Genomic DNA, 16,613 nt, shown 5'->3' on the forward strand with positions numbered 1-16,613 from the left:
TTGCACAATTAATAGACTACAATATAGTGTAAAAATAACTTTTATATGTATTGGGAAACCAAAAAATTTGTGTGACTCGCTTCATTGTGATATTCACTTTATTGCAGTGATCTGGAACCAAACCCACAGTATCTCCAAGGTATTTCTGTATGTATATTTTATTTTTATTCATTTATTGTCTACTTCCCCCTTACTAAAGTGAAAGTTCAAAAGACTGGCTTCTGTAATGACTAAGATCCTGCCCTTCCAACACTCCTCCAGAAAAGTATAAACTCAAATAACTATAAACTAACAGCAACTACCTGAAGGCAATGGAGGCAGATGGGGAGTCCACATGTGGAGGAAAAGAGCTGCAAATAATGGGTTCATGGTTTCACAGCCTTTAGCGGGATCCATGGGGGAAAATGCAGTCTTTCTGGTCTAGGAGCCAGAAAAACCAATCTGGGAAACCATGTCCACTGAGAAGAAGGGAAGGAATCTGAGAAGGTATCCCCAACTCTGTCTACCCACATCTCTGGCTGACCCCTGAGCCACACACATGCACAGAGTACACTCACAGCAACTTGGCTGGTGACAAAAGGGATGACCCAAGAGTCAAACTGCTGCCTAGGAAACAGTTTATAGTATGAGTCCAACCAAGATAACTACCTGCTAAAACTAAAGAAACTCAATACTAATTGGAGAAGAACAGCAGAACCCAGAGTCTCTCAAACTGAACATTCTCAATGTCCTAGATATGACCCAAACTTACAATATGTGAAGAACCAGGAAAATGGAAGATATTCTTAAAATAAAAGGAGGCAACTGAGACCAATCCTGGGGTGGCCCAGATGTTGGAAGTAACAAACAATGACTTTAAATAAGTTTTTATAAATATCTTCAATAAAGTGAAATATATTCACAGTGAACCAAAAAATAAGACATCTCAGCAGAGAAATAGAAACAGACAAACAAAAAAGAATCAAATGGAAATTCCAGAACTAAAAAATTAATACACTGGATGGACTTAACAAAGAACTGGAGATGACAGAGAGATACCAGTGGAGTTGAAGACAGAACAATGGAAATTATCCAAGGAGAAGAATAAAGGGAAAAAAAAGAAAGACTGAAATAAAAATTAACAGATACTCAATAAACCTGTTAGATATCATACACATAATTGGAGTCCCAGACGGGGAGGAGAGAGAATAGGGCAGAAAAATGATTTGAAAAATAATGGCTGAATATTCCCTAAATTTGGTGAAAGACATACATTTATAAATTGAAGATACTCAACAAACACCAAGCAGGGTAAATACAAAGAAGGCCAGCCAAGGTCAAACTGTTGGAAGCCAAAGGTAAAAAAGCAAATCTCAAAAACATCTAGAGAAAAATGACACATTACAGCCAGCTCCCTGGTGTCCTAGTGTTTGGAATTCCAGGCTTTCACTGCTGTGGCCTGGGTTCAATCCCTGGTCGGGGAACTGAGATTCCACAAGCTGCATGGCATGGCTAAAAAATAAATAAATAAACTTTTTTTTTTTTAAATGACACATTACAAGAGAATGATTCTGTTGGAAGCTGGCCTCTCATCAAAAATTAGAGAGGCCAGAAGACACTGAACATCTTTAGTATGCTAACAGAAAAAGCTATCAAAACAGAATTCCTGTATCCCATAAATATATCCTTCAAGAATGAAGATAAAAGTGAACAGAATTCATTATTAACAGACTTGCAGTACAAGAAAGGTTACAGGAAATTCTTTAAACCAAAGGGAAAAGCTACCAGATGGAAATCCAGATCCTCAAGAAAAAGTGAAGAGCATCAAAAATGGGAATTATGACATTGTCCTGTGGGGGTTATAATATACATAAATGTAATACATGTAGCAACTACAGCATAAAGGACAAGGTAGGTCAGGGGTCGAAGGAATATGCACCTACACAGTTATAAGTTAACTATGTTTTATGCGGAATGGAGCATTATTAATTGTAAGGGGACTGTGAAGAGTGAAGAATATACTGTACTCTCCAGAGCAACCACTAAAAAGCAACATACAAAGATATACTAAGAGGAGGGCTTCCCTGGTGGCGCAGTGGTTGAGAGTCCGCCTGCCAATGCAGGGGACACGGGTTCATGCCGCGGTCCGGGAAGATCCCACATGCCGTGGAGCGGCTGGGCCCGTGAGCCATGGCCGCTGAGCCTGCGCGTCCGGAGCCTGTGCTCCGCAATGGGAGAGGCCACAACAGTGAGAGGCCCACGTACCGCAAAAAAAAAAAAAAAAGATATACTAAGAGGAAAATTAAAATGGAATTGTTAAATGTAATATACACACACACAAATAATCCAAAAAGGGAAAAACATTTAAAAAGCAGAGAAGGAGGAAGAGAGAAACAAAAAGCTCCGGGGGAATAAATAGAAAACAAGTAATAAAATGGGAGCCTCAAAGCCAACCATATCAATAATTATATTAAACACTAATGTAATAAAGTTTTCAAGTAAAAGTCAGAAATTGAGTTGAATTCTTTTAAAAAGCAAGACCAGCTACATACTGTCCACAAGAGCTATACTTTAAATATAAAGAAACAGATAAGCTGAAAAAACATGGATGGAAAAAAATATACTATGTAAAGAATTAATATACATATATAGTGGGCTATTTAATATAAGAAAATAGATTTTAGATAAAATTATGAGAAATAAAAATGGTATTTCCTAATACTTGGGTCAATTTACTAGAAAAACGTAATAAAAAATATGGAAGTCCCTCATAACAGAGCCTCAAAAATATATGAAGCTGGAGCAGTATTCACCAACAAAATGGAATGAACCACGTGCTACCACGCAAATGAATCTCAAAAATGTTATGTAAGTGAAAGAAATCAGACACAAAAGACCACATCTTGTATGATTCCATATATATGAAATGTCCAAAAAGGCAAATATCTAACGACAGAAAGTAGCTTAGCGGTGGCCTAAGGCTTGCAACAGAGATTAACTGCCCAATACAAAGGATCTTATTGGTGTGATGGAAATGTTTTTAAACTGGATTATGGGCACAAAAACAGAAATACAAATCAATGGAACAGGCTAGAAAGGCCAGAGATAAACCCACACATAAATAGTCACCTTATCTTTGATAAAGGAGGCAAGAATATACAATGGAGAAAAGACAGCCTCTTCAATAAGTGGTGCTGGGAAAACTCGACAGCTACATGTAAAAGAATGAAATTAGAACACTTCCTAACACCATACACAAAAATAAACTCAAAATGGATTAAAGACCTAAATGTAAGGCCAGACACTATAAAACTCTTAGAGGAAAACATAGGAAGAACACTCTTTGCCATAAATCACAGCCAAGATCCTTTCTGACCCACGTCCTAGAGAAATGGAAATAAAAACAAAAATAAACAAATGGGACCTAATGAAACTTAAAAGTTTTTGCACAGCAAAGGAAACCATAAACAAGACCAAAAGACAACCCTCAGAATGGGAGAAAATATTTGCAATCAAAGCAACTGACAAAGGATTAATCTCCAAAATACACAAGCAGCTCATACAGCTCAATATCAAAAAAAACAAACAACCCAATCCAAAAATGGGCAGAAGACCTAAACAGGCATTTCTCCAAAGAAGATATACAGACTGCCAACAAACACATGAAAGAATGCTCAACATCTTTACTCATTAGAGAAGTGCAAATCAAAACTACAATGAGGTATCATCTCACACCAGTCAGAATAGCCATCATCAAAATATCTACAAACAATAAGTGCTGGAGAGGGTGTGGAGAAAAAGGAACCCTCTTGCACTGTTAGTGGGAATGTAAATTGGTACAGCCACTATGGAGAACAGTATGGAGGTTCTTTAAAAAACTAAAAATAGAACTACCATATGACCCAGCAATCCCACTACTGGGCATATACCCTGAGAAAACCATAATTCAAAAAGAGACATGTACCAAAATGTTCATTGCAGCTCTATTTACAATAGCCCGGAGCTGGAAACAACCTAAGTGTCCATCGACAGATGAATGGATAAAGAAGATGTGGCATATTTATACAATGGAATATTACTCAGCCATAAAAAGAAACGAAATTGAGTTATTTATAGTGAGGTGGATGGACCTAGAGTCTGTCATACCGACTGAAGGAAGAGTGAAGGCAGTCAGAAAGAGAAACAAATACCATATGCTAACACATATATATGGAATCTAAAAATAAAAAGTGGTTCTGATGAACCTAGGGGAGGACAGGAATAAAGACACAGACATAGAGAATGTACTTGAGGACACAGGGAGGGGGAAGGGTAAGCTGGGACGAAGTGAGAGAGTAGCATTAACGTATATACACTACCAACTGTAAAATAGATAGCTAGTGGGAAGCAGCCGCATAGCACAGGGAGATCAGCTTGGTTCTTTGTTACCATCTAGAAGAGTGGGACAGGGAAGGTGGAAGGGAGGTGCAAGAGGGAGGGTATATGGGGATATATGTATACATATAGCTGATTCACTTTGTTATACAGCAGAAACTAACACAACATTGTAAAGCAATTATACTCCAATAAAGATGTTAAAAAAAAAAAAAGCAATAAATGACTGTAAGAATCCCACCCCTGAAAAAACCTGGATTTTGGTCATAGTTACACAACTCAGCAAATCAGCCCCCCCACCAAAAAATCACTGAATGGATGAATTTCATGGTAATTAAATTGCACCTCAACAAAGTTGTTTTTAAAAAGTAAAAAAATTCATGAAGCAAAAACTGATAGAATTAGAGGGAGAAATAAGACAAATCCCACAATTACAGTTAGAAATTTTAACACTACTTTCTCAGCAAATAATATAAAACTATGGGGGAAAAAATCAAGAAAAACACAGACAATCTGAATAACTCTACCAACCATCATGACCTACTGATAACTATAGAATACTATACCCAACAACTACAAAATATAAATTATTTTCAACTCGGTGGTTCTTAACAAGGGAAACTGCCTTTCGGGACATTTGGCAATGTCTAGAGACATTTTTGTTGTCACATCTTGGGGGATGTTACTGGAATCTAGTAGGTAGAAGCCAGAGATGTTGCTAAACATGCACAGGGCAGCACCCCACAAAGAATGATCTGATCCGAAAGGTTAATAGTTCTAAGGTTGAGAGACCCTGTTTTCAAGTACATTTACCAAAATAGACCGTGTGTTAGGATATAGAACATGTCACGATAAATTGTAAAAGACTGAAATCATACAGAATATATTCCCTAACCAAAACAGAAAGAAATTGGAAAATATTAAGATACCTAGGAAAAGACCAAATATTTGAAAATTAAACAACACACTTCTAAGTAATACATGGGTCAAAGAAAAAAAATAACAAGAGAAATTAGAAAATAATTTGAACTAATGACAAAGAAAACATATCAAAATTTGAGAGATGCAGCTAAAACAGTGCTAAAAGGAAAATGTATAGCTTTAAATGTGTATATTAGTAAATAATAGAGCAGGGACTACCTTTTCTGTTTGTTTTAACTGCTATATCTCTAGTACATAAAATAATTTCCAGTATTTAATAGGTACCCAATAAATATTTACTAAATAAATGAATATATAACTGAACAAAAGACTAAACAAATGAAAAGATATCTAAACACCAATAATGGCATCTGGGTGGCAGAATTATGAATGATATTCTTTTTATACATTCCTATGCCTGTGTTTTAAAAAATAATTCACAGGTATTATATTTTTTAATTAGTAAAACTTTTTTTAAAACTAAATGGCCCTTCTCTGAGAGATAATAAAACGATTATAGCCAACTGAAGTCATACATAATTTCGATAGTTCTACTAAAGGTCCGGTACTTGAAGGGGGATGAAAACAAAGAAACACTGTCTCCCTTTAGATGCAAATCTTTCCCTGTACTTGTTTCAGGGAGAGGGAAGAAAGGTACAAATCTAATTAAAGAACTGGAGAAAGTTACTGTAACTTTCTCAATTCCCAGTGCAAACTGCTTCCAGAATTAAGAGTGAGAAAGCCCTGCTCAGGTGGATCGCGCCACCGGTGACATCAAAACATGGCACTAAACCCTTCCATTTGGACTTTTCTCTCTCCCCCTGTCTCAGACTGACATAGTCAAAAGCAATGAGTGATCAAGCAATTTTTTTTTTCCTTTTCTCTCTTCCCAGAAAGCTGCCAGAAAATAAAACCATTTTCTTCCCACACACAAGGATCTCATTCTGGTCTAAGTGAAAACACAGCTTGTCTCCAAGGAAACATATGTATCACTAAGACTCTGATACTCCCAGCAGGTACAGGCTACATCTTATTCTCCTTTCTTCTCCCCCGATTTTGGGCATGGAGTTCCCCAAAAACTAGTTTTAAAAGGGTGGAAGAGACCCTACTTGCTCTTGTTTTTAATTCATTACAAATCAATTAATAGAGCAAATTAATATAGAGGGCTTTGCTAAGTTCCTGAGTAATTAAAAAAAAAAATCATGAGCTTTGCTAAGTTCCTGAGTAATTAAAATCCTATTCAAATGTGCTTCTAAATCCCCAGCCACCTTTGCTGGGCTTAGCAGAAAAGGTGACCAGGTGGCAGCTCCACGCTGTTCAGCCAGGGACTGAAAACGTGCTGGCTCAGAGTCGGTGCCAAATTGTTGGGCTCAGGAAGAGTGGCAACCACAGCCCACCTGAGTCCCGGGGACTCAGAACCACCCCTCAGCGACTGACTCCACCTGACCACAGCGCCCATCCCAACTCCTCTCTGTGAAGGGCTCAGAAGCTCTACTGAGTCAATTTTAACCTCTGCAAACAAAGCTGGATGGGGCATACAATTGGTACTTAATAAAGCAGCTCTTTAGACAACCTTTTGGCTTCTCAGTCTTAAAGCCACTGAGAAGCACTGAAAACCACAGATCTGCAAAGCAAAAACTCAGTTGAAAGAGAAAGTGGGGGGGGCGAGAATTAACAACAACAACAAAATTAAGCTCCAACCAAGGGAACATGGAGGCTAGACTGGAAAATCCCCACGCCTCCTGTTCTGGAGTGCCTTGGTTAAGGTTATCTGGGACAGTCAGCACTGAATGACCCCCTTAAAACTGTCTCTCCAAGTCTACTGCAGAGTGAAACCGTTTGTCTCCATAAACCCCTCAGTTGACATCTGCACTGCAATCACAGGCAACATTTACAAAGGGTGAGACCCAGAAAAAGAAGAAAATTATTGTCTGAAAGCATGAAGACTGGCACAAAGCGTTTTGCACAATTGGAGGAACTACCAGCTGAGGCCGCCCCTACGGCGAGGCTCCCCCAGGGGCTAATTTGCTGCTCCAGATCCAGTGCAGTTCAATCCCACTGTGAGTGTTCCACTAATGGTCTTGGCAATTCTGCCGGAAGTGCTCTGTAAAGGCTGCTTGCCCTGGGCAGAGGACATTACTTAAACAGGGCCCCGAATTTCTCATCCTGTGAAGGAAAACTTTAACTTAGGTCTTCTTTTACACAAAGTTCTCAACATTCTACAGTAACAACAACTAAAAAGCCCTCAGACTATGCATTTTCTTAGAAAGTAGAGGGCTTTCTAACAATTAGAGCTTTCTAAAAATGGAAGGCATCGCCTGGGAAGATTGAGTTCCCTATCTCTGGACAGGATCCAGCAGATGCTGGGTGACCAACTGGCTAGGACGTCACAGAAGGGACTCGGGCACTGGGAGAGGAAGGATTAGGTGACTCGTAGGATTCCGTCCAGTTAAAGGATCTAAGAAAATGGAGGTGATTATCCAAGTAACTCCAGAGCGGGGAAGGTGGGAAGCGCTGCTGCCTCTAATGTAATCATTTCAGGGGATAATAAATGTAGGCTTTTCAGAGTGCACCATCCTCCACCAAGACGCACCCACACACTCTCATTCTCTTCCACAAACGAAGTATAAATGGTTGGAATCCCACTAAAACAAACTCTGTGGTATGATCCAAAAGTTTTGGAGGAATCTTTGGGCACAGGCTTCCGATCCATGGTAACCCTCCATGAGAAATCAGGCTCTGTAACAGCTTCTGCAATACAATTATCTGCGGGTGCAATATTTGCATTGTTGGGATCAACTGACCTGTTCTTAGACAAAAAAAAAGAAACTACAAATGTGACTGAGCCTTTCTGAAAATCCACACAGAGAATCACATGACGGATGTAGTAACTGTTAATTTCAAAGATAACCAAAAGGACTAGACCAGCTCTACAGTCTGGGGCAGGTTTCCTGGCTAAATGTAGAGATGTGATGCCCCATTGTTCTGGTTCCTGTATCTAAGCTCACAGAATACTCTGTAGTCCTTCACGGAACTTCGCAATTGTAACCACAAAAAGTTTCAGAAAGGCCAGGCTCTCACTGCATCCTCAGTGTCTATACCTTTACTTAGCAGATGTGGGAAGAAAAAAAAAGTATTTATTGAATAAAAGAATACTCGTCTATACAACAGCCACTATATAACTACCAAAGTGAAGAGACATCTGAGAATAGTGGGTATAGACAAGAATGTGGAGAATAAGAATGCTCATGCACTGGGTGTGTAAAATGGTACAACCACTTGGGGGATTTGATATTTTCTAATAAGTTGAATCATAAGCCCATCTTATGACCCAACAAATCTACTTCTGTGTATATATCCTAGAGAAACTAGATTTATGTACACTAGATTATATATGTATTAGAATGTTCACAGCAGCATTGTTCATAGTTGCCCCAAGTTGGATACAACCAAATATCCACCAACAGTAAAATGGATTCATGAATTGTGGTACATTCAGGCAATGGAATACTATATGGCAATGAAAATGAATGAACGAAAGCATCATGCAACAGCACAAATAAATCTCACACGGGATAGTGAGGAAAAAAACAAAAACAAAAACAGGGCACTAAAGAATACACACTGCATGATTCCATCCATCTAAAAAGCAAAAAAAAAAGCCAAACTGAACTATTTATTTTAGGGATGCACAGGTAAGTTTTGAGTTCTAGCAAACATTCAAAGAACAGATAAATCAAAACGTACACATACTGTCTCAAAGAAGATAAAGAAACTGGAGGTCACTACTCTACTTTGGGCAGGAGAGTAACATGGAAAAGGGCAAGAGAAAAGCAAGAAAACCCAGCAGGAAGTTACTGCTGTAGCTTAGTTGAGACTGCCAGTCAAGAGCTGATGGGTTCCTCCACCCTTCTAGGTTCTTCTGGCTGCTCTAAAGAAGTAAATTGGCATGAGACATTAACAGGAGAAAGTGGCGATGGGTGGCCTGAGCCAGGGTGGGAGCAGGAGGGATGAAGAGAAGCAGAGGATTAAAGAGAGACACAACAAGACAGGACCTGGTGACAGAACAGATACAAGAGGTAAGGTGAGGATGGTACCAAGGGATACTCCCTTATTAAAAGAAGGGAAGAAAGCAAAAAGACACCAAGTCTGCAGATTATACTATGTACAATATAGCCCTAATTTTGATGTTTAAAAAGGACATGAATTTACTCTAAAAATAAATTTAGTATCAAAAAGAATTTAAAAACTGCAATGGATTAAAACATAAAATGTTAAAACTCAGGAGTTCATCACAAAACTATAATGCAAAAGAAGGAAAAGGAGATGAAGGGTTCCAAAGGTTCTAGCATTGCTGGGAAAGTGGAAAAAAAAAAACAACCAAGTTAAGGATGTGTATTGTAGTCTCTAGAGTAACATCTAAAAGAATTTAAAATTAACAACAACAAAAAAAAAAAATAGGAAGGAAGACAGACGTTTCATTGATACAAAGGCAAGAGAAAACAAAAAAAGAATATAAAATAGGTGGGTTAAATAGAAACAAAGAATAGGATGGTAGAAACATACTGCCATTTCACAATACAAGTTAAACACCACAGCATGTTTCCAGAATGTGGGAAATTCTTTCAGACAAACAACCTGATTTCTTCAACAACTAAACTACAAGGGAAAAAAAGGAGGGGTGGTAACTCATAGATTAAGACACATACTGACCAAATGCAATGTGTGGACCACGTTTGGATACTGATTTGAATTAACCAGCTGCTTTAAAAAAAAAAAAAAGTGACATAATCAGAGAAACGAACACTGAGTGAACAATGATTTAAAGGAATTCTTTTTAGGTGTGATAATGGCATTGTACCAATGTTTTTTTAAAAAAGATTTCTTACCTTTTGGAGATATATAACAAAGTAATGAAGAAATTACAAATGGAATGATGTTACCTGGGACTTGCTTAAAAACAGACCAGTTCAGTGAAGTGGGAGGGGGCGTGAAAGGCAAGATGACTGAGATGGGCCAGTGTGTTAACAATCATTGATCCTCAGTAATACACATACGGGATGTATTTTACTATTCTATTTCTGTATGCATTTGAATTTTACTGGAACAGAAGGCGAAAGGGAAGGAGGAGAGATCTCTAGATAGATAAGTATGTGTAGAAAATGTTTTGGCAGGATATATTTCAAAATGTTTAAATGGTTATCTCCAGGCTAACGTGATCACAATTTTTAGAAAATGTTACAAATTTATCATCTCTGGGTGGGGAGATTACTGGTAACTTTTAGTCTCTTTTTGCTTAGCTATGTTTTCTAATTGTTTCTACAATGAACAAACCAGAATGCTTCAAAAATTGTTTAGAAGGATAGAAGACTGCCAAAAAACAAAGAGCCTCCCACTTAAATCCACATTTCTTCACCATTTCTGGGTGCCAGTCCCTTGGCAGAGTCTGATGAAACTACTGTCTCTCTCCCCAGAAAGATGCCCAATCCTACAGAAATGTTCATATGACGTTCTTAAGAAACTCTGAGACCTCAGATGAACCCATACTTTCTATGTTATTAGTAGTCATAATAAATAGTAATAGTTGGCTTTTATTGCACAGTTGGTATGTGCCAAGCATGGTTCTAAGTGCTTTCCAAAAGCTAGCTCATTTAATCCTCCTAGCAACCCTACGAGATAGGCACTCTCATCACCCCCAATTTACAGATGAGGGGAGTGAGGTCAGAGAGGGTGAATAATTTGCACAAGGTCCCACAACTGCTGACTGGCAGAGCCAGCATACAAACTCAGCAGCCTGGCCCTAAAGCCTTTAAAAAGCTTTTTTTTTTTTTTTAGTTAAAGCTGGGCTTTTAACTACCACATTAAGAGGCCACTCAGAGAGTTAAATCAAATATACAAAGCCAAGGCAACATCCTGAATCACGCCCCGGAAAATGTTTTTAAATTCAACTAACACTAAGTGCCTACCTACCATGATGTGCCAGACTGACCCAGACACATAAGCTAACCCAGCCCTGGCAACAGTGCTGTCAGGGACTTGTTCCACACACCCAGCTAACTGCTAGAAAATCAGAAGCCAAGCCTGGGGGCTTCCCTGGTGGCGCAGTGGTTAAGAATCCGCCTGCCAATGCAGGGGACACAGGTTCGAGCCCTGGTTCAGGAAGATGCCACATGCCATGGAGCAACTAAGCCCATGTGCCACAACTACTGAGCCTGTGCGCCACAACTACTGAGCCCACATGCCGCAACTACTGAGCCCACATGCCGCAACTACTGAAGCCCGTACGCTCTAGGGCCTGTGTGCTGCAACTACTGAGCCCGCGCCTAGTGCTGCTCTGCAACAAGAGAAACCACCGCAATGAGAAGCGCACGCACCACAAGGAACAGTAGTCCCCACTCGCGCAACTAGAGAAAGCCCGTGCACAGTAACGAAGACCCAAAGCAGCCAAAAAAAAAAAAAAAAAAGTCAAGCCTGTCTTCTGATTTCAAGTTCACCATACACAGCTGACTCCCTTTATGTTGGGGAGGTGGTCTGTTCTAAGTCACACATGACCTCCCCGTGGCCAAACTCATTTCAAGATAACCAGTGGAGGTCCAGTTCAATACTTCCAATTGGAAGACCCTAAAATTAGCCCATGATGCATAGCAATCTAGTTTTTGAGATTTTCCCTCATCACTCTACTTCAGCCAGCTGAGACGTCTTAGATGGAGACATGCTTCCAAAAGTTTGCATCGGAGGTTCATACACATAAACAGAACAGTATGCATATACTGAAGACAACTGCTAGGTGCTACGATACTACACTACACTCACGCACAACATACTTAGTACAACTGTACACAAGCAAATTACATGAAAGCCCTCCTGATGCTTACAGTTTCACAGTTCAAGCATCGAGTTTCATTGGTGAGCGTTCCCTGAAAAATCTCATGGACCCAGGTGAGTTCTGGTTTATTATTCTCCGCAGGTTCGTTCATGTTGCCATTTTTTAATTTTCCATTTTGTTTCTCCTGTTTCTTCTCTTCCTGCAGGATGTCCGCAATAGTGTTTAGCAAATAATTTAAAAATTCGTGAGCATCCTGCTGCATGTAGTTATCAAAGAGATCTGGAAAGGAGAGGGTCGGTATTTCAATCTCTGGCTCTTGAAAAGCAAATAAAATGCTAATTTTACAAACCACACTTCAGTTTTTATATTGAAAGAGTGGACAGGTATGGAATATATATTCACCTCTATTTTGCAACTTCAATGGGTAAGTTTTTAAAAAATTTTTGTTCACTTCCACTTTTTACCACCCACCAAGAACTAAATTTCCCATATCTTCCTAAAGTCAGTCATATATATAAAAAGCTACCAACATTTTTATTTGTTCTACAAAAAAAAAGAAAAAGAACAGGAATTACTTGATAAGCTCCCTGATAAAATATCAGTATTTAATATGATGTGACCACCAATGATCAATTATTCACTTCGTAATTTATCCAGAGCAACAGGGTCTCTTCCCAAAGATCATATTAAACCCTGGACCAACCTGGAAGCAGCTTAAATGAAACACATAAGGGGGATGAGGGATATATATGAGAATGTATCTATCTGAGAGTGTTCTGAAACCAAATACAAATGATTCCAGCAGCCTGTTACTATTCCCTGCCATAAGGACAAACTATCAAGAGATGAATGCAGCTGTGAAACTTCATTATTAATCATGTGCACAAGGAGACTTGGGAGGGCTCTGCTTCCTTCTCAGATTATTTCTATTCTGGTGTGTATAAACCACAACAACTTCAAAAGGCGGCAATCAAATTAAATGAGACTTTATAAGACAAACATCTGATTAACTGTGCAAGTCTGTTGCATAAGGCTGAAATCTAGGCTAAACACAAGTTGCCATATCAAATATTTCTATAGTCATAAAAATTACCCATGCAAAACTTGTGGAATAACCTCATCTCTACCACCACTTCTCACACACACGAAAAAGAATATAGGGCTTCCCTGGTGGCACAGTGGTTGAGAGTCTGCCTGCCGATGCAGGGGACACGGGTTCGTGCCCCGGTCCGGGAAGATCCCACATGCCACGGAGCGGCTGGGCCCGTGAGCCATGGCCGCTGAGCCTGCACGTCCGGAGCCTGTGCTCCGCAACGGGAGAGGCCACAACAGTGAGAGGCCCACATACCGCAAAAAAAAAAAAAAGAATATAGAAAAAAAAGAAGAAAATCAGGTGACAGCAGGACATTTTTTATCACAGAAAAATATCAGTTTGATATCCTTCAACTTAGTTGACAAATAAACATCAAAGGTATTATTTTTAAAACAGCAGAGGCTGTGATTAGACAATCTGCATTTAGTTTAATCACTTATGACAAGTTTATAAGATAGTACTATTTTATTCAATTATTGCATCAACCTATGTATTCCAATCAGTGTCCTGCCTTGGGCAATTTCTCCTCTTACAATGATCCTACCCAGAAAAAACTCCTTCCAATGTGGAGCAAAAAGAAAAGGTCATTCCAAAATGGAATGATAAACTTGAATTTTTAAGTATATTTTTAATCCAGTTTTGTTTTATATACTGGCTGGAAAAGGAGAAATATCTTTTCAAATGATATTTGAGTAGGTGGCCATATTATTTTCCCATTTAAAAAAAAAAAAAAAAAAAAAGGTTTCGTTTTGAGGATATCCAGAACTGTCAATTCTCCTTATTTCAGAGCCTGAAACCCATTCATCTCCATGCTACTCACCATTTTCTTTTCTCAGCCTTGAAATGAACTTCTTTGGTGGGATCACGCCAACCTTCTTCTTCTGCGTGGCGATGCTGTGGAAAAGGTCTGCCAGGCAGGTCAACAAGTTTTCCTTCTTTTTTTGCTGGGCCTTGTATGCCAGCACATTCTCCCGGAAGGGCCGGCAGAAGTACAAGGCCTGAAGCACGGAGTTACAGTAGCATGTGTTTCCGAACTGCCAAAGGACAACAGGGATGGTTCAAATCAGGGTCCGGGGCTGCACCACCTCCGAACCAGGTGGGGAGAGGGCCACCCTCCATGGGAACCAGCCCAGATTCCGCATATCACGGCCCTGCTCACGGTGGTAGAAGACCAGTATATGCCACTCCGAACATCACCAGGGAAATGAATGCTAGTATATGCAAGTCTGGTAGCTCTCTAGCCCATTGTAAGTCTCTAAAATGATAAGAAGCACTCGGCCTTGATTTTTAAAAATCTAATGAAACTTTCTGGTGCTTAAAAAAGAGAGAGACACTGAAGAAGAAAAAAATCGACATGATGTGGAGACGCAGAAAAGCAGCTGGCTACACAAAAGATGTCACAAGGCAACACATCAAAACTCCTATGACAGGGAAAATAAAAATCCCAATCAGAAAGAAATCCAGGAACTAGGAACCACTTGCTCAGCTAAAACAGTCTTCACCGAATGGGGATTTGTTTTAGTTTCTCTCTTTCAAGATTCCAGCACGCCTGCCATTGGCTTCAGACCACATTTCCTCACTTTCTCCAAAGCAATCTTATTTCTGCCGAAGTAGCAATTGTCTCAATACAATAGTACCACCCAGTTCCTGGTCTCCTGCAATCTGATTAGGGCCCACAGAGTAATATTCTGACCTCTCAAAAGCCACGGATACTCAAGATTATGATTAACGAGGGAAAAAGTCATCATCTCCCTGGTTTTCAACTGACTATATAACCAACTCTGTGGGTGAACACATAGCTGAGACATTCACTTTAGAATTTTTCATGCACGTTAAAATGAAAAGGAAAACAAACTAAGGAAATCAGAAGATTAATAACAGATTACAAACTGCTGTGTAAGATTAAAATAGAACATGAGCATTTCAAGATTGGTTGTTGGCTTGTGTGTCGTCTGCCCAAGAGCAAGGCAGATGCACCACCATCCTTAACGTGACATTTCTACGTATGTTAAGATAGAACACTTCCTATTTTTATATATTTTAATCTACTTTGACACAATTATGTAATGAGACAAACCTCTTTTTAAAGAGAAGCTGTAACTTTCATGAATTACCATTTGAAATAAACATAAATGAAACTATTAATAAGTTTAGGTCTCACAATGCTTCCACAGACTAGGAGATGGCCTTAGTTCTTTTTTCCTCTATAGTCTGCACTTGTCTTTTCCCTGCACAAGGTAGAATTCCAGCAACTTGAATAACTATCCTCACAGAGCTTAAGCAAGAGGCCTTTGCACTATGCCTAAAAAAACTGCATTAAAATTAGGAGTCAGTATTTCATCAACACAATGTCCTATATTCCAGTACTGTAGCCTCCTCCTACCATTCTTTTCTCTGTTACTCAGTACCTCACCTTCACCCAGACACCCTTTAGTAACACTTGGCCCTGGGCCAGTGGACAACGTCTGGGAAATAAAAGGAACTAACATTTACCGAGTGTCCACAATGTGCCTCAGCCTCACGTCAGTACCTTCAATAGGAGCTCTCATGGATCCTTCATTATAGGCCGAGAGGTAGAAACCATTATGATCTCCATTTTACAGAGGGGGAAATGGAGACACAGAGAGGTCAAGTGACTTGCCCAAGATCGCACAGCTAGTGAACGGCACAGGCAGAATTCAGACTTACGTCTGTGCTACCGCAAAGCCAATGTCCACTCCATTATCCCACAGGCGGCATTCACTCAGAGAATAGTCCCAGCGGAAATTACCACCTAGCACACCTGAACTGACAGACCACACTCAGAGCAGTTGTTCCAGAAAACCAGGTGCTTATGAGTTAACACCGGATGTCGCTTAAATCCTCCACCCGAGAGAGACAGGATCAGGTGGGGAAGAAAGCTCATGAGGGTGGTGGGCAATACTGCTTTACTACTTGGTCATAATCAACTTGTCTAGGACACAGGCCCTGGCAAGTATGGCCATCTACAAGGGGACCATTGCTGAGCACAAGCAAAATGAGGCCAAGGGATTTTGAGATAAACTGGCCCCAGTTTTCCCGACTCCCCACCCATGCTTCAAATACCAAGTTGTGCTGTTAAATAGCTACTGGTGATAAGCTGGAAACTCTTTCGATGCTCTGGCTGAACTGATGCACACTGAAACAAAGCTACCACGGAGCCCACCCAGATGGTGAAGGGAGAACATACAAAAGCAGATGTTGCTACAAAGGCTAATAATATCACTGTGAAAGTTATGTGTGCAGAAGAAATCTTTTAAAGCACAGGGGAAAAAATGAGAATCTGACCCGATAATGCACTAATTAAACACTTTCTTCTGGGGCAACTCATACTTTCAAAAACTGGACTAAATTTCCCCCGCCCCAATATTTGCCACTTATGGTAACCAAGGAGTATGAACG

General features: G+C 39.7%; 1 protein-coding gene across 2 annotated transcripts in view; it reads right to left on the bottom strand.

Moving 5' to 3' along the window:
• USP46 (ubiquitin specific peptidase 46) overlaps positions 1–16,613 on the bottom strand; it is a gene marked incomplete at its 3' end in the record, with an annotated part of 61,482 nt that overhangs the window by 19,124 nt on the left and 25,745 nt on the right. For both annotated transcript variants that reach the window (XM_082630848.1, XM_082630847.1), the window contains exons 3-4: positions 14,014–14,227; positions 12,150–12,379 (exon numbers count right to left, since the gene is read on the bottom strand). In XM_082630848.1, coding sequence (XP_082486974.1) covers positions 12,150–12,379; positions 14,014–14,227 — 444 coding nt within the window. The remainder of the gene's footprint in view (positions 1–12,149; positions 12,380–14,013; positions 14,228–16,613) is intronic.

This window comes from Mesoplodon mirus, assembly GCF_964341445.2.
Source record: "Mesoplodon mirus genome assembly, chromosome: 2".
Classification (NCBI taxonomy): Eukaryota; Metazoa; Chordata; class Mammalia; order Artiodactyla; family Ziphiidae; genus Mesoplodon; species Mesoplodon mirus.